The sequence below is a fragment of the Gracilinanus agilis genome, chromosome 2 (assembly GCF_016433145.1).
Source record: "Gracilinanus agilis isolate LMUSP501 chromosome 2, AgileGrace, whole genome shotgun sequence".
NCBI lineage: Eukaryota > Metazoa > Chordata > Mammalia > Didelphimorphia > Didelphidae > Gracilinanus > Gracilinanus agilis.
The window spans coordinates 45782831-45802393 of NC_058131.1; the positions used below are offsets into that span (position 1 = coordinate 45782831).

At 38.6% G+C, this 19563-nt stretch overlaps 1 protein-coding gene across 1 annotated transcript in view; it reads right to left on the reverse strand.

The window, feature by feature from the left end:
• ZFHX3 (zinc finger homeobox 3) overlaps positions 1-19563 on the reverse strand; it is a 327427-nt gene that overhangs the window by 33358 nt on the left and 274506 nt on the right. The window contains exons 6-7 of the mRNA XM_044659375.1: positions 5167-5300; positions 4781-4981 (exon numbers count right to left, since the gene is read on the reverse strand). Of these exons, the coding sequence (XP_044515310.1) occupies positions 4781-4981; positions 5167-5300 (335 nt within the window). The remainder of the gene's footprint in view (positions 1-4780; positions 4982-5166; positions 5301-19563) is intronic.

A 19563-nucleotide genomic window follows, 5' to 3' on the forward strand; every position in this document is an offset into this window, starting at 1 on the left:
AGCATTCATTAACACCTACTGTATATGGAAGAAATTGGGCTTCTTGGCAAAAAAGGCAAGAATGAGTACAAGAAACTAAAAATTCAGATCTGGCTCCCTAAACTGTATCTTAAGTCATTTCCTTTCATCTTCTCCAGTTTTGTCAAACTTCCATTTTTTTTTAAATATATGGTAACGATACTGCCTTGGGCTGTGGGGCTGGCAGGTCAAACAGAAAGTAGGAAGGGGACGACTCTGCAAGGACAGGGCCAATCCTGGTCGTCCCCAGTGGGATATATTCTTCCAACCTCCTTGTTGGTATAAAAAGAAGGGGGCCCATGAAAGACACAGATATGAGATGCAGAGCATAAGCAAGCAGCGGTTACCATGGTAACAGACATATTAGACACTGCAGGTTCCTGAAAGCTGTCTGATAAGGTATTATTAACTGAAGCCTCCTCAAAACACTCTCCATTTACAACTGAACGGAAAGACATTGTGTAGAAAGTAATCTACTTCCATTTATCGGGGTGGAATTAACTTTTAGTGGGAATGAAATCTGTTTCAAGCTTGATTCTGAGGTCTCAGACCAAGAGGGCAAAAATATTTATGAGAATTAACAGAATTATATGCCCCGGACAATACTTAGGTTTGCCAGGGTACCGTATCTCTTTTGGGGTTTTATATCTTTTTCTCTTTTGCTGTAGAAGAAAATATCTAATTGGGTCACAAACCCTTTCTTAATGACAAGAAGGCAAACCTCTCTCTTTGGCCCATATCTTTCAGCAACACTAAAAGAAACAACAGTCCACTGATATAGACAACAGAACTCTTGAGATCTGGATCCCATAGAATTCATCTTTTTCTATCTTGAACTGGCCACTGTATTCTGAACACTGTATTCCCAGAAAGCTCAAACCTGTGATTTAAACTCAGTCAAAAGAAAGAGTCATAAAAATCTCTAACACTTTTTATCTGGTGACCTAGGGACTCGCCAATGCAAATTTAGTCATTCTTATGAGACAGGTACTGGTAAAGCTAAAATTTCCATATGCCAGACAGGTACAGAAATTAATTGGAGATTGTTAGTTCACTCTTTGGCAAGTTTTATTTCCCAATCTCTAACCACTAGAAAATAACCTCTGTTAGAGAAAAAAGAAAAGGGTACAGGAGACTAGACTTTAGGCATGTAGATCAAATACTTGACTTTTCACGTGAAAACAAGGATTACTTATAAATAGGCCTATTCCTTTTGCAACAGAAGATCCTCTATAACTCCTACAATTCATTTATCTAACTTTTTTCTTTATAAAAAGTAAACATAAGTTCTTTTAGAATGAAGGACCGCATAGGAACTTCTTAATGTAATCCTTTAGAGAATGTAGTCGTTATTTGAATGACATTTCTCATCATGTGTTGTATTCATGGTTTCCTGCTCCGGGTGCCTTGAAATAAACAGACACTAGACACTCTGACTTCTTCACTTGGTTGACAGTGACACTAATCAATACTTTTACTCTCAAGGCTAAATGTCTAATAAGATCATGACAAAAATTACCCCTATGGGCACTATCCTACCCACATACAAATTACAATTCTTGTGTTGCCAAAATAAACAAAAGTCTTTTTTTGAAAAAAATGCTAGGATACATTTGCTAGAAGATTAATTCAGAGGCAAGACCACTGACTTTGGAATCACAGGGCCTGAGTGAGGCAGGTCAGTAAACACTAAGCCCTCTTGATGTCCTAAATTTAAATGCCAGCTTAGCTACTCACACTTCTGTGATGCCTTGGGCAAGTCATACTTTCTCCTAAATTCAATTTCCTTATCTATAAGATAATGGACCAAATGCCCTCTAAAATTTTCTATGATCCTATACCCTCCAGTGTTTGTGGCTACTGTGTGGAGTTGGGGGGGGGGAAGAGAGAGAGAGAGAAACAGGGAGAAAGGGAGAGGGAAGGGATAGGGATATATATATATATATATATATATATATATATATATATTTATATATATATAAATATTTTCTTTAGTATATAATATATAACATATTATATAATACTTTCTTTAGAGGTATACAATTCTCCCATAGCAATTTTACAGATAGGTTAAACTATTTTTTAATGAAATTTAAAAAATATTCATTTCATCATCTGTAAAAAGAGCTGGAGAAGGAAATGGCAAACCTCTGTTCTTTGCCAAGAAAATCCCAAATGGGGTCACAACTGAACAACAAAATGTGGGGAAGGTACCTAGGAGGGAGGAATGGAATGGGCAGAGGGGGAAAGGCTTCATGTATAATAAGGCAGGACTTGACTTGAATCTTGAAGAAAACCAGAGAAATTAGGAATTGGGAGGGAAGAAGGGAGAGGATTCCACTGTGGGAGATAGCCAACGGAAGGGCACAGGGAGTTGGGAGATGGAATATTATATGCCAGCAACATCAGAGGAGGCCAATAGTACTAGATTGTGGAGTATCTTGGAAATGGAGTAAAGTGTGATATGAAGGGGCCTGGTGAAAGAGGGATTTGAATGTCAAATGCAGGACTGTATGCTTCATTTTGGTTAATGGGCACAGCCTGGATAATGGATTCATCAAAAAAGAATGAGAACACTTCTTAACTGTGTGACTTTGGGTAAGTCACCAAACCCCAATTGCCTAGCCCTTATTGGTCTTCTGTTTTGGAGCCAATACTTAGTTCTAGGACAGAAGATAAGGGTTGAGTGAGAGAGACAGACAGACAGACAGACAGACAGACAGAAACAGAAGGGGGAACAGGAGAAGAACTAGGAGACAATAGTATCATGAAAACCTAAAGGAGAGAATATTCAAGAGGAAGTGTGCCTGATAGTGTCCAAGACCACAGACAAGAAGGATGAAGACAGCCAGAAGAGATCATTGGTAACTTGGAGAAAGCAGATCCAGTGAGATGGTGAAGCTACAGGACAGACTGCAGAGAGCTAAGAATTAATTGAGTGGTGATGAAAGACATACTAATTGCAGTTGGCTTTCTCGAGGAGTTTTGTTATGAAGCAAGATGACTAGCAGGGATGGGGAGACCTGGGGGGGCACCAGGGAAACCCTTGGTACACAGGGAGAGATGAAATATTAGTGAGATCATAGAGAGGGCACCTTCTGCGGAAGATGGGACCAAGGGTACATGAAAAGGGATTTGCCTTTAACATGAAATATGTTTTATTAGTATATCGATAAACTAGATGATATAATTAAAGTGCTTTGCAAGGCTTAAAGCATGAGATTCGTTGGCAAGTTTCCTACACTTATTTTCCTATTTGCAACTTTCCCTCTCCATCCTTCAGCAAAAAGAAAGTGTTTTATTTTCTATTCTAAATCAGTCATGCAAATTTCTAGAGGCCCAAAGTCCCAAGAATGAATTCTAAATGAAATTAGACCAATAATATAATCACCCTATGAGTGCACCAACTCTAACAAGTACTGAGAACATTGCTTCTGGCACTGTTCCTTTGCTGGCTACCAAGATTCACCAATCATCAGATGCTTCCTTGTAAAGAGGCTGCTAAGTGAGAAGGCTGGGGGAAATCCCAAGTCCTCCCATTCTCACCTCTGCAACTCTCTATTTTTTCTCCTGAGGACAACTTTTCATTGACTTCTGCAAAGTTTATGTGAAGATTGCCATTTAAAAATATTAATGAAAAAACTGATATTAAATTTTCATCCATATATCTCTAGGAGAACTGTGGATTGCCTATGAGAGCTCCTCACTGATGATCTACCAAGGTAATGTTACCAGCCAGTATTCATAACTATATAGCATATACAGGCTTAGCAAGAAAAATAACAGACCAGGGGATATCTGTAAATTATATTTCTGCAACTTTCACATCCTAATGGGGACTTTTAACAACCTAAACAATCACATATTAAGAAAAGTGGTTGACAACTTTCTAGCAGTGCACTGTTTACAGATTAACTATGCATGATTTGTTGCCTTTCTTGGTTTTATACCTGATGTCTCAATAGGTGTTTATTATGGCAGCCCCCAACTACTTGGAGGAGAAAATTCACCAGGCATTACACCTGCAGTATATGTTAACAATTTTCAACTTAATAAATGACTTGAATCATTGAAATAGGAAATGATAGCTGTTTTCAAGTACCTGAAGAACCATCTCTGAAGAGGGATTCAATGAGTTATACATAACCCCATCAAGTCAAATTAGGAATGATAGGAATGAGGTAAGAAAAAAATTTACCAACAATCTGAACCATCTAAAAAGAGAATGAATGGCTCCCCTTTCACTCAAAGTTTTTAAGCAAAGGCTGCAAAGCCAACTTGTTGGATATTTGTTCAGGTACTTTTTGGCTTAGGTCGTCTCTGAAGTCTTTCAGAATTCAGATTCAGGGATTCTCTAGCATTTCAGGCCATAGGTGCAGTGATAACTTTTTGCGATGTTCTCCAAGAATATGAGTCTACCATGTTCCCATGCAAAGTACATAATGGCAAACTGGCCTATCAGATACAGTTAGTTATCCTTTGTATTAAGGAAAAATGGGCAAATTAATTCCCCTTGCACTGATGGACCTAAAAAGCCCCTGTAGATATTACTTCCTATGACGGTTAGCCAGTCACCCTGCCCTGGGTCCTGAGAGAAGGAAAGGATTTAGGGGAATTTAACAAATAAATATAAATTCACATTTATTCCTTCCATCTCAGGGGAAGTGAAAGAGAAGAATAGGATTTGAATTGCTTTGTTCTTTTTGGTGGATTCCCTTTCCTCCTTTCCCAAGTCCGTTCTGGGGGAAACAACTTGACCTACCGTCATGATGAGCTTTTCGACACAGTCTGGGGCCACACTGTGGAGGTGGGTGAGGTGTAGCTGCAGGTGGATCTTGTTATTCAGCATGTCTTGGCAGAGTGGGCAGCGTAGCATGGGCTGCACCGAGTGCTGAGTCATGGCGTGCACCCGAAGCCGGTTCACATCAGCATTACTGTACTTACAGTATGGGCATTGGAACATCTGCACGACAAGGGAAGGAGATAGATTCCAACCAGCACCATGCCCTCCCCTCTCCCTCCTCTTCCCACTGGTGTTCGACCCAAGTTCTCAGCGCTGCCGAGATAAATTGCTCTGTGCCCCTGCCTCCCCCCAGCCTCCCCCTAAACAATCTGGCCTTGACAACTGGGCAGAGCTGCGTGCCTCACCTGCTCCGATTTGGCTTCCTCCGATGTTTTTGGTCGCTTGGAAGAGAGGGGGGGTTCTGAGCTACTTGGGAAGGATGTACGCTTCGAGGTTGCAGGACAGTCTGGGAGCTCCTTGTCTGCTTGGCTGGACGATGCTAGAAGAGAAAATGGAAGCTACATTACAGTATCTGTACCAGGCAAGCTGCAATGGGGTTGCTGCTGGGTGAAAACCAATATCCATTTATAGCACAAGATTTCTTGAAAAACCAAGATTCAAGAAAGATGAACATCCAGGCTGGCAAACATTTTGGAAAGGAAGTGACTTTCTTCTCACTTTCAGTGCTTGAAGCAACGAAAGACTAGGAAAGGAAAAGGTAAGGAGCTGGGATAAAAAGTCCTGGAAAAAGGATTTGTGTGGCTCTAAGCTCAAAACCTAAAACTTGCCCTGGACTTCCAGATCAAGATCTAAGTTCTTGCCTGTGTGTCTGTATAAAATCAAATGAGATAAGATTTGTAAATTTTGCAAACCTGAAAACACTATATTGCAAAGCACTTTGCAAATCTTAATGTGAAAACTACATGCAGGTATTATTATCATTAATCATTATGGTCCTTTGTGATTACCATTAACATTCATTAGGTTCACTCATCCACCGAGGATTAGTCCTCCATCTTTTTGCCCCCAAAGCACTACAATGCATTAAAGGTAATGGCACTCTAGAGAAAGTATTTTTTTTATTTATTAAGTTTATTTTATTTATCAAGTGCCAACTATGAGACAGGCATAGTACTAAAAGAGGCAAAAGATTGTCCCTGCCCTCAAGAAACTCCCAGTCTCATTGCAAACAATTATCTCCAAGCAAAGTGTCAACGAGATAAATTAATGTCTCAGAGGAGAGCCACTAGAACATGACAGTGGGTTCACAGACACAGGTTCACACCCCAAATCTAAGCTACTTTCAGCTTGGAGGTCAGTATTAGCCGAGTCCTGACACTACACAGGGTTTTGATCAGTTGTAAGAGCAGTATTTTGGATCATATTCCAGTAAATAGTTGAGGTAAAAATTTACTTGAATGTTAGCTCTGAGGAAAAGCATCCCTACCCTGCTGACCAAATCCACCCATTTATTTATTCAGTTATTCTTAATGTGAGGGAGAAGCATGTGAAATCTAGTGGTAGAAAATAATGAGGAAAATATGAGTTTAGTCTTGCTCTGGGAATGATTTGGAAGCTTCTTGACAAGAAGTTAGTGGAACTATTTACTCCTAGCACGCTGGAATTCTCTACCATCATTGCATGGTACAAACTCCAAGACAGTTGAGTGGGTTTAAGTATGGCTTTTTCCAAATCTAGATGATTTGTAAAAGTTGGCTTTTTTGTTGCTCAGACCCAAAATCTTGCTGGCTTGATATCTAAAAGTTTTAAACTTTTGCTATAGTCAATGGCAGTTGCTGAAGAAAAGTGCCATCTCCCTTAAGAGAGGAGAGGGAGAGACGGGGAGAAGGAGAAAGGGAGAGAAGGAGAGAGAAAGAGACAGACAGAGAGATAGAGACAGAGAGTCATTGAGAGACAGAGAGAAAATAATCCTTTCTGTAGCCCACAGACCTTATTGTAGCTTAATGCGATTTGGCACTTGGATCACACAATAGGAAAAAGCTAATTTTTGCTCTTCGGCAAAACTATGCCTAGTCTCATTCTGCTTAACTATCCAGCAAACATTTCTACTTTATGCTTAGCTCTGGGATTTGTTTTGACATGGACACCAAGATGCTGTCTTTATGTACAAGTACTTTAATAAACAATTTTAGAAAATCAATTTTATTCATTAAAACCATAAGGCCACAAAATATATTTTTTAAAAATGTTAAATGCAGGAAATATTCCAGGAAGTTGATGCTCTTCCCAGAATGCACATCTTATGACCTTTAACCCCAGTATCTTGGTAACCTGGTCTACATAAGTTTGTAAGGCATCTATTATTTAAAAACTACAAAGACAAGCATATTACATACAGACCCCTCCTCCTCCTAACACACACATTCATAACAGTACTTTAATCTGTCTCGAATCGACTTCAAACCCATTTCGCTCTTAATGGGAGTTATTCATTTTCACTTGAAAGGTAATACATGACTGCTGGATATTTAACGTGATGGATTGGCTGCCGATTAACTAGGTGCTGTAACATTCTAGGCTGGTTCCCCCATGGCCCACTTCCCATCTCCTATCCCCACTGCAGGCTTGACTGAGCCGGCAGAATCCTCTCTTTTCCTGGGCTTTGGTGGACGCAGTCAGGGAACTCTTTGGTCTTATTTCTTCTGTGATAGAAAACCTTTTACTGAGACAATTGTTTTACTCCAAAGGATGTCCATTTTCAATATCAAGTCTAAAACAATCTTCTTTTATGATGCTTCATATAAAAATGGACAAAAAGTATTATCAATTGAACTATACGTAGACAATTAAAGAGAAAAAAAGCATCAAGTGATCGTTTGGATGTTCCTTTGTATTAAATGTCATATTTTCTCCTCCCATCCTTTTCTTTCCACTATTACTGAGGATGATGGGGGGAGGGAGGGAGGGATTTGTTTAGTCTCAGAGCATGTAGAAGACCTGCTACAGTTTTCCATGGCTAAGACAACATGAGAATTTTGAATCAACTCCCACTCTTGTCATATCAACCATTCCCCTCTAATTCTTTTTTTTATCTGATCTGTAAGACTCTTCTGATGTTATTGGACTATGACTGAGGAAAGGGAATAGATGCCAGTCTTCTGCCTTCTGCTATGCCTGATGAAAGCTCATCCACTGATTGGTGATCTATGAAGGAATGGGCACTAGAGATAAGTTGGAGACCACCCAATTTATTTTACTTGAGCCCAACAGCCAACCAAATTTCATAACCTACTACAGGATCAGCTTCTTTGTAGAACACAAAAGAGAAGTCTACTCATCTTCCTTCTCTACATTCTCTGCTCCACTTAAAAAAATGAATCATATTGTAACTAAGTTGTAGATGACCACCCAATTTATTTTACTTGAGCCCAACAGCCAACCAAGTTTTGTAACCCACTATAGCAGGGGTTGGGCAACCTTTCTGGTCTTGAGAGCCATAAACGCCACATTTTTTAAAATGTAATTTCGTGAGAGCCGTCCAGTGCTCACAGTGCCGCTCCTGTAACAGCGCCTGAAAAAAAATGGACTTTATGGCTCCTGCAGAAAAAGCCATATCTGGCCCTCAAAAGAGCCAGATATGGCTCGAGAGCCATACGTTGCTGACCCCTGCACTATAGGATTAGCTTCTTTGTAGAACACAAAAAAGAAGTCTACTCATCTTCCTTCTCTACATTCTTTGCTCCACTTAAAAAAAAAAGAATCATATTGTAACTAAGTTGTAGATGTGAGAATTTTGGTTTCAGAAGCTAGTCTCCTTCTTCCCTTCAATGTAGAAAAGAACTTAACTTTTTTTTCCATCCCCAACTCAAATCTGCCTGGGATTCCAAAGCTTCTTTTGTGGGCTGAAGTTAAGATTGTGTGTGGATAGGCTTCATTTTTTTCCCTTTAGAATTAAACCTTTTCCTTCAACCTCAGTAACACAATCACACTGCTACAAAGTAAATCATGCCTACTAGAGGAATATTCTCTTAAGGAAAACTAAACATTTTTATTTGATACAACTGATCAGATATAGATTACTCTTGTAGCCAATGGTAACAGTTATCCAGCAGATTTCAGAGTTGAAGTCAAAATGCTTTCTCAGATGGCTAACAGAATCCCTGTTAAACTCCAAATTTGTGTCTTTTTGCCGGTTTCTGGGTGATCATAGGGGAGTGGTTCCAAGAGTCAGGTCAATTGCAGCTGACACAGTCCCCTCCCCAAGACGACCTTGGACATTAAAATGTCAATTCCAATCAGGAAATGAGTCGTCAGGGCAGAGTGTGCTGAAATCTAGGGGAAAGTTGCTCATCAGGCTTGATGTTTATGGGATTTATATTAGAGGGTCAGAGATGGTTTAGTTTCCTCTTCCATGAGGCTTCAGAAGACACAGGGTCTCAATATCAACTAATATTTCAATCTTTTCAGTCTCTATTTGTAACCTTTTACATTTAAATGACTGTCAACTGAAACTGTAAATGAAGAAGAAAGAGACAAGTTTACGTGTCTGTGGTAATCTTGTTGAAACATTTCTAAATTTCAACTTGAATTCTGGGGGAGAGCAAGGCAGAACACCCACTTTCTAGATTCATATATGACTTGTCATTTTAACCACACAATGGCTTCTTATTAATATACAAGAAAAAGACCCAGGGGAAACAAACATTTTGGTGACAAGCTATTCTAATGCCAGGCACATCATAGTTACCAATGATAACTAACCATAATATTGTGTAGGAGCATCAAGTTATGCTTGGATTTATCAGGTTTAGTCATTTTTTCTCATTTAAAAGAGTCATGTCATTTTAAGTTGAAATAGGCGAGAACTTACACTGACTACATTTTGGGTTAATAATCTTGGCACTTCAAAAGGCATAAAAAATATGGCTGGGAATCACATGGATTCATGTACTCTAGAAAATATTTTCCAACAAGCTGATATCAGGTAAACAGAATACTATGACTCAATGAAATTTTGAATCAAACACACACTGTAACCGACATGATTTTATGTCACAGATGCCTATTTATATCAACTGCCAGAATTATGTTTTTGCTTTATTTGTGTGTATGGATGGATTTTTGGCTTTATTTTCTGAGTTGAAGGGAATTTTTCTTATGACTTATAGATATAAAAGTCATTAAGGTGGCAATTTGTAATAAAGATGTTGCTAATAAAGAAAATTCAAAGTAAGTTCTTAATATCTTCTTAAAAAGAATCAAAACAGTCCTCAAGTTAGTCCAGTCCTTTAACTGTAATAATCTGGCCAATGAAGCTGCTGATGAAAGACTGTATTGATCTCCTTGATACTAAATGTTGATTGGAAGCTTTATAACAAAGGACAGAATTCCTTATCATTTCTCTTAACTTCCTTCATATCCAAGGCAAAATAATTTTGTTTTAAGGTAATTTTAGGAGTTGACATATAGCTCTCATATTAATGCACATTGCTGTTCATATGCAAAGAGTCTGTTTTCTGGATACCTTTTCCAAATGATATCCTGTTTCTGTGAAGTAATTACTGGGCTAAACATACAGTTAAAAAAAAAAAGACATACAGACCAATTTGAAGAGGGGCATGTGTATGTGTGGGAGGGTTTCATCTTTCATTTCAAAGAGAACCAATGACATCCCAAAGTGATGTCGACTTGTGTGAATTGGGAAGGGGCTGTGCCACTTTAATGTGAATTTTGCACACATGCACACCTATGTATATCATTCTTTGTCCTTTGTTTTTGAAAACGACCATTAACATCACAGGTGATGTCTTAACTTTGGGTGAATTGTATTTAAGTGAGAGTTGCACAAAGTCATCAGCCTCACTCTCTTCCAGAGTCGTCCAGTGGCAAGATGAAAGTCAAGATGACTGGTGATGGTCTAGGATGCGGTGGATGACCTTGTCATCTTCTATGCCTGACCAAACTCTAAGTGCTCTTTGGCCCCTGCTTCAGCTGCCTTCTTTGCCACTGGAATAAACTGTGTTCATCTACCCATTCCACAAGGGAAAGTCTTCACATGCCTGGTGGTAGACATCCCCTTAACTCACTGACAGTTACCCTCATCCTGGTTTATTCCATTTGAAAGAGAGATTTACTGAAGTGTGGCCCCTGAGCACACTACGGCTTCTTGGAGTCACGGGAGAGAGCTGGTATGAAATGAGGTGGTATGAATGTGGAATAAGAGTAATGGCCCTAGAGTTAGGAGACTTTTAGGTCTGAGTCTCAGCTCATAGCTTGACAGGCAAGGTGACCTAACCTTGATTCCTTGATTCCTTGATTCCTTGATTCCTTCCTTCTTTCCTTCTTTCCTTCTTTCCTTCTTTCCTTCCTTCCTTCCTTCCTTCCTTCCTTCCTTCCTTCCTTCCTTCCTTCCTTCCCTTTCCTCTATCTCTTTCTCTCTTTAATGGAGATATAATATATATTAGTGACACTTCACAACGTCATCACAAAGAAAACCTTCAGATTTGTAAAGTGAGATATCTTGATAGGAAATATGTTTTGAATTGATGAATAAAAGTACTCTAAATGTGTTTGGATGGGCTTAAATCAGTTCTCAAACCATTTTGGACTTGCCCTTATCCCCAAATTGCCATGTTTATTTACTTGGTTCATTTATACTAGGAAATAAGGTTATATATGCTCTATATATTCTATAATATAATATATATTATATATATTCTGTGACCATTTATTCATGAGAAGTCTCGAGGCTATAGTTACTTGATTTGCTTTAATAATATTCAAAGAGAACATCTGGGTTCTCATTATTACAAAAATCTAAATTGGATGAATGAGGTTTTCACTAAAATATAGAAAGTCTTAGTCTTGTCTATGGTCATTGAGAAAGCCAAAAGAGGAGCTCATCCATCCAAGTGATTTGACATTGAAGCTGGTACCCTATTGTCCTTAACCTAGCTCTGGAGGCAGGAACCCAAGAGAGGCAGATAATCTGGACAGTATAGTTTCAACAATAAAGGATTCTGAGAAAGAATCAGAAGTGAAATGAAAATTTCACTCCCAGATTTCAGCCATTCTTACACTGGCTAAAACTGCCCCTTCTCTAGAGAAGCTATGGTAGCTTTGCCATGTGTCTATTTATCCGGAACAAAATAAATACATTTGCTTCATTCAGCAGTGCTCTCTTAGAAGTCTCCTAGCCAATGGGAGTGGCATCATCTCAGCTATAGTCAGTCCAAAGGAAAGTTTCTTCACTTCTGATATCTTTGTGCTTGTTAAGTTTTTCTTCTTGCCTTTTCCTCCTCATTAGTGTGTGCCATGTGGAGGTGGTACTCACAAAAATGCTGACACTTTTCCTCTCTGTAGCCCCAAAGTGAGCACCCAGAGGGGCCTGATAAAGTGGACTGACATTTGATCCTTGTGTATAGGCTAAAGGCAGTAGCAACCACCCCCACTCCCCACTTCTGAACCATCAGCCTCTCTTAGCTAAAGTACCACTGACAGCCCCTCTGTCTAAACTTCCATCTTCCAACCTAGCAGCATAATGGAGGAGCCAATTAAATGATTATTAATTCATGCTACTTTCCGTAAGCCAGAGTTTCTCATCTCCCTGTATTCCGTAAACCAGCTTGCCACCTGCTCCAGAAATTTACAGCAGGGTTTGATCTACCTCCATTGATTAAGGAAACACACACACACACACACACACACACACACACACACGCATGCATGTGCAGTAGACCCAATTTTTCATTATTAAAGGTTGAGGCAACTTTCCCCTAAAGTACAATGTATACACGGAATCATGAGAGGAACTGTGGACGACCATTTAATTTTGTTATACTTTTAATTGCATTTCTCTAATATTTACTTCTAACACAGAAAATCATGCTTAAATGTTCATGTACCCAATTTTTCTATCTTGAGTGGTACAGCAGAGATTCAGAATTTTCTAAGAGTAGTTGTCTCTACAGCTTCAAAGATAATGGTTTTAACTTCCTATCCTCCACAGTCACAGTTTTAAAGAAATGTCATCTAAAGTCAAGTTGCTCTTGGCAACATCACTAGGATTTGACTGTGATTTTAGCCCAGAAGGTTAGGTCTAGATTCTTCTCTTAAGATATACCTATCATGAAACTTCTGAAAAGTAGAGAGATAGGTTAACTTCTCCTTCTTCCTAGAGAAGAGAATAACTTAAGAAGCCTGTTTGGTTGCCATATCTGGTTGCTTTTTTGTTTTGTTTTGTTTTTTGTTTTTTTAAGTATGAGTGTTCCATTCAGGCACTTAAGATGTTTCAAAGAAAACCCATGAGGCTTCCATGAAAAAGAGGCAGGACACCTAATGACGATTAGTTCTCAAACTGTGAGAACAAAGTTGGAAGTCCATTCAATGACTCAAGTTGTGATGATAGAGGAAGGGCCTGTTTCTTAGTTTCTGTTGTACTAGGTTTAAACACTTCTGTATTAAATGATGTCCAAATCCTACCACTCAAGTGCCTGCAGGCTGTAGGTTCAAGGAAATCTGTAGGAACAATCATAGAAAAATAATGCAATGGTCTGTAGGATAGTAGACAGAGGTTTTTTTTTTTTAATTGATGATAAATCCAAATCAAGTACTTTGGGTAAATGAATATCTAAATGTTCCTTTACAGAATTACCTTAAAACCTACAAACACACACATACATTAAGTTATTTTTTTGATTTTATGATCTTCTAATCATTATTAATTGTTATTGTTGAGTTGTATATAACTCCTTGTGATTTCACAGATCACAGCATGTAAGTTCTTCTATCCTCCACTATCTCCTGAAATCTATCTAAGTTCATGTTTATTGTTTCCATGACATGACCTCTCCATTGGATCCTCTGCCATCCCCTTCTCCTTTGGTTTTCAATCTTTCCCAACATCAGGGTCTTTTCCAATGAGTCCTGTCTTCTCTTTATGTGGCCAAAATATTTAATCTTCAGCTTCAATATTTTACCTTCCAATGAACAGTCTGAATTAATTTCTTTAAGGATTGACTGATTTGATCTCCTTGTTGTCCAAGGGACTCTCAAAAATCTTTTCCAGCACCACAATTTGAAAGCATCAATTCTGTGGTACTCAGTTTTCCTGAAAGTCCAGCTCTCCCACGCACACATTGTTCCTGGAAAAACCATAGCTTTGACTATATGGACCTTTGTCAGTAAGGTGATTTCTCTGCTTTTTAGTATGCTGTCCAGATGTGCCATAGCTTACCTCCCAAGGAACAAGAGACTTTTAATTTTATGGCTGCAGTCACTGTTCCGCAGTGATCTTTGAGCCCAAGAATATAAAATCTGTCATGGCTTCCCTTTCTTCTCCTTCTGTTTGCTAGGAAGTGAATGGTCAAGTTGCTACGATATTAGTTTTTTTGATGTTAAGCTTCAAGCTAGCTTTTGCATTCTACCTATGCCTTCATCTAGAGGCTTCTTAATTCTTCACTTTTTGCCATCAGAGTGGCATCTGCATAATTTGCCATCAGAGTATCATCTGCATAATTGAGATTGTTGATATTTCTCCTGGCAACCTTAATTTCAGCCTCTGATTTGTTCAGTTGGGCATTTTGTGTGATACGCTCTGCATAGAAGAGAAAGTGACAGTATACGGCCTTGTTATACTCCTTTTCCAGTCTTAAATCAATCTTTTGTTCCATGTTTACTTCTAACCTCTGCTTCTTGACATGCACACAGGTTCCTCAGGAGACAACGATCTGGCACCCCCATTACTTTGAGGACTTGCTACATTTTGTATTCCCTTCAAAGATGAAGACTGTATCATTTTAACCCCATCCACACAAAAATCCTCCACAAGATTCATCCATTTTACCGAAGTTGACCACGTTCTGTTCTCCAGGCTAGAGATTCCACATTTCAACTCTATGCCTGAAATGTACTCCTAATCTCTAACTCTTATTGGGTCTGTGTACCATATTCTATGGGAAGTACCTTCAGATCCTTTTGTCAGGGGTCTCTTTCTCATCCCTAATTCTCTTCCTCCTCCTTATATATACAATATATACAATAAAGCCCACATATATAAGCTTATATATATATATGTGTGTGTGTGTATATATATACACATATATGTGTATATATATATATAGAGAGAGAGATAGATAGATAGATAGATATAGTGAAGCAGCTAGGTGCACTGGACTTGGAGTCAGGAAGACCTGAGTTCAAATATGACCTCAGATATTTACTAGCTATGTAACCCCTAAGCAAATCACGTAACCACTGCCTCAGTTTCCTCAACTGTAAAATAGGGATAATAACAGCACTTACTACCTTACTGTGAGGATAAAATAAGATCTTTGTAAAGCACTTAGAGCTTTTGTTTCAGATGGAAAAAAATGGGGTCATGAAAGCATAGCACACCTTCCCCAATGCAGTCTTGCTCACTCTCTTCCCATTCAATTTCAGATTTAGTTCACTGTCCTTTGAAGTAGGTATCCAAAATTTTTACTAATGGACCAGCTCTACAGGGCACCCATCCAAATAAATGCCACACTATAGACAACAGGGATGCTTCATCTACTCCACCCCGCTTTGCCCCCCATCTAGAGCCAGGCTAAATTTTTAAGTGCTTATAGATTTCATTTAGCAGCTTCTGTTTCATTTTATAAAGAGGAGCACCTTAAGAACCTTGCCATCTACACTCTACATTCTTCAGGTAATCTCTCTTCCATTTCAGCTCTATTCTGGACACTCTCAAGGATGCTGGCAAATCTCTTTGGCAAATATACAACTTCCTTTTGCATGCCTTGATTCATAATAAGAGGGGCAAATACATTTTATTTGTTATAGTTTTTGAGTAATCATATAATTTTAATGTTTTCATGGGAGATGCTTTGTGGAGGGACAGCCAGTAAAGTGGCATTTTATCAAGAGGAAGCAGTCAGCTTTGACCACAGACACTCCTCTATAGAATATTTTTTCGTGAAAGCCAGTCTGCTCTCTTTCTCACATCTTCATTCTGGATGCCCTCCGTGCATGAGTTGATTACTCTCAAAAAAAACTTTGCTTGGATGTGGAAAGCAGATGTATGGGTCATTTGTGAGGAATGTTCTTGGTCACTTTCATAGGGCAAGGCTATATTTATTTTCCCCTCCCTTGAAAATCAATCTCTCAGCACCCTCAAAAAAAATGGAGCTCTTCTGGGTAGATCCAGTCTGGACCAATTATTTTCACATCTCTTTTCTCCGGTACCTTTGCCTACTTCCTCATGGAGCATATCACAGGGCTGGGATGTTACAATAAAATAGAGTTAGTCTACTGTCATTAATGGGAAGGTTTTACAAAAAATTTTACTGATGATGTAACAAAAATATTATTGATGATCACTGATTTGTTTTATTGATGGGGTTTTGGGGGGAGGTTTGCCTACAGTCTTGCTCTTAGATGCCTTCAGGAAGACATGGCATAATAAGTCTCTTACTATGCCTTAACTGTTACTTTTAATGATGACTCCATAACTAAAAGGCTTATACAGTCTGACTTTTCACCTCCCACCCATAAGTGAGATAAATAGATAAGAAAATACTTGGCAAGTTGAAAAGAATGTTATAACCGTTGTTGTATTCGTGATAACATTACTTAGAATTCAATATAAGTTTACTAGCTTTATATTGGGCAAGAGCAATAAGCAAAGCGTCTTCTAGGTATCTAGCAGAAGTTTTTTTGTTTTGTTTTGTTTTTTACCATTTTTAGTACTTTAGGGCATGCTAGGTAACCAATAAATATGACCTAACTTAGAGAAGCCTAAAGATGTTAATAATGTCACTTGAATGAGGAAGTTCTTTTTTTTTCTTTCCAATTTTTATTTAGATTAAAATTTTAGCACTGTCTTCTTAATAATGATTTTTTAAAAACCTTTACCTTCTGTCTTAGTAATAATACTACATATTAGTTCTAAGGCAGAAGAGTGAAAGGGCTAGGCAGTGGGAGTTAAGTGACTTGACCAGAGTCACACAGCCAGGGAGTGTCTGAGGCCACATTTGAACCCAAGACCTCCTGTTTCTAAGGCTGACTCTCAATCCACCTAGCTGCCCCCGATAGTGTTTTTTTTTTTTTAAATGGTCATTGGCTTTCCCTGGTACCAAGATTTCCCCATCTCAAATATGGAAGGCTTTTATGAGTTTTGAGGCCTTCTATTCTAGAATCTCAATATATCACTTGCTCTTATTCTCCCCTCTAAAAAGGAATAAATAGGAGTCCATTTAAAAAGTCTTTCTACAAAAATATAATTTTTCTTCTTCCTTGTTTCCCAAAGATACTTTATTTGGAAACAAAACAACAAGAAATACAACTTTGCACATGATATGACCAGATGATCTTGAAAGTATGCCATTAGTAAGAACTTTGTTGTTAGCTCTCTGGTATGGCCAGAATTTATATATCCACAACCATTAACAAGTTCTTTTAAGTTCTTATGATTATGTGACTTTTTTGGGTGGGGGAATGAGGTTCATGTTTGTGTGAAGTGAGAAATTAGTGTTATTCTCAAGATAATAGTTATTAATATCTCCAAAATGAACACACGAAGGACCCCAGTAAAATTAGTCTTTCCTATTCAGAGTACGAAAGTCTCCTAATCCCCCTTGATCTGAGGGAGGCAGAAACAACCTGTGTCTTTATAGTACAAAATGTCTCAGGATGTGTCCTTTAAGTTTATACTTTAAAATGCTAATAAAATTGCCCTTTCTCCCAGTTTCTGTAAACTTACACCATTTACCTCAAATCTGCATTCTGAGTTAATATGCAGATTAGAATCTCTAACTGAACCCTGACCAGAGTATTCCAAGGGAATCTGAGTTTACGTGCTGATTAGAACCTCTAACTGAATCCATGAGAGTGTGTGTTCCAGCTGAATCTGGACCAGGTCAAGGACTTGAGGCATCTTCTCCCAGGTTTTTTCTCTTTCCTTCTTTTAATAAAGCACAGCGTTGTAATGGATGGTTTCTCAGTCTCTTGAATAGTGGCTAGACTACCACTACAGACAATGTTTCATCCTGTTCAAAGGACTAGGGTTTCTAAAATGAAATGACGATGGAGACTTCTACAAGAGATTAGCTGTGTGTACACTTTTTTTCCTCTTGCAAACCTGGAATCTTTACTCATCATTTTAATATTGCTAATAACTAGAACACTGAAATCTGTATGGATTTCTCTCACTTATACATATTCCTCTCCTTGAGGGTCATTCATGAGAATGAAAAAAAAATCTCCCCACAACTAAACAGTACATTACTCAAGTCTGACCTTACATGCAGTGTTCCCCCTATGCGGATCTCTTTGGCAAAGGAGGGAGGAGTACATTTTCCTACCTCTTCTGTGAGGCCAAACTTACTCATTATTTCCTAATATTTAGAGTTTTTGTTTTTGATTTTGTTTGTCAGCTATTTTTTCCATTTGCCCCGTTGAAGTCATTTTACATATTATTTTCTTGGTTCTGTTTGCTTTTGCATCAGTTCATATACATTTTTTCCTGGCATCTCTGTATTCATTTTATTTATTGTTCCTTACGATTCAGTAATATCCCATGATATTCATGTACCACTATTTGTTCAGCCATTCTCCAACTGATGGGCATCTAATATCATTTTCTAGTTTTTTGCTACTACAAAAACTGCTGCTATAAATATTTTGGTACCCGACCTCCTTGGGGTATATGCCCAGCAGGTAGATCTCTGGATCAAAGAGTATGGACGTTTTAGTTCCTGTTTTAGCAACTACAACTTGCTTCCTACAATGGTTGGAGCAGTTCACGGCTCCATCAATAGTAAATTAGTGCACTTGCTTTTTTCGCAACCTTTCTGATATTGACTGCTCCTGTCTTTTATTTTTGCCAATTTGTTAGGTGCGCAGTGAAACCTAAGCATTGTTATGATTTGCATTTCTCCTATTATTAGTGATTTGGAACAATTTCTTCTCTGGCTGCTAACAGTTTGCAATTCTTCTGTCAAGAACTGTGTGTTCATATTCTGTGACCATTTATTCATGAGAAGCCTTAAGACTGTAGTTACTTGATTTGGCTTAATATGCAAATTAAATAGCACGAACTGTTTCTTCTTGTAGTCACCCTGTATTAGAAGGCAATCTGGCAATACTTAGGTACATCTACTTTAGGAGGGGGCGGCAGGGCTGGGGTTTCAATGACTCAGCTGAGAGGATGCTCTCATCATTCAGCAGGAGTTATGAGAATCAGATCTGGCTTTTCACTCAGCAAGTAAGCTAAAAGTGAAATAATAAGCATATCCTTTGGCCAGAACACATCCCAATTATAACCTAGAAATTTTTACAAAGCTGGAAATTTTGAAGACTAAAGCCACATCCTCTTCCCTTCTCCTCTCCAGTGTAATTCAGGACAATGACAGCTTGACTTCTACATCATCATTCCTCTTCCAATGAACAGTCATTCCTGGTGGGATCATGCTATAGGGAGGGCAAACACCTATGATTTCTTCTTATTTTATGGAAGAGGTTGGAATCATTTGGTTGCTGACTTTCTGAGCCTTGTGGAGAACTTTATTTAGTGATAGTCCCATCTCTGTCCTTAGGGATAGATGTCACACTTAGGGATAGATGTCACACTTAAAAAAGCTAGATGGTCAGGAGGAGTCAAGCTTGTATCTGCAGATGTCCCAACCCAAGTTTCATAAGGAAGAAAAGGGGTCTGTGATCAGGGTCTGTTCTAGGAGATACTGGCAGCTGCATCCAGGGGGATACACTTGGTTTTTAAGTCTTTAATCTCCGGTCATAGAACTGTTGTTCTAGAGGAAACA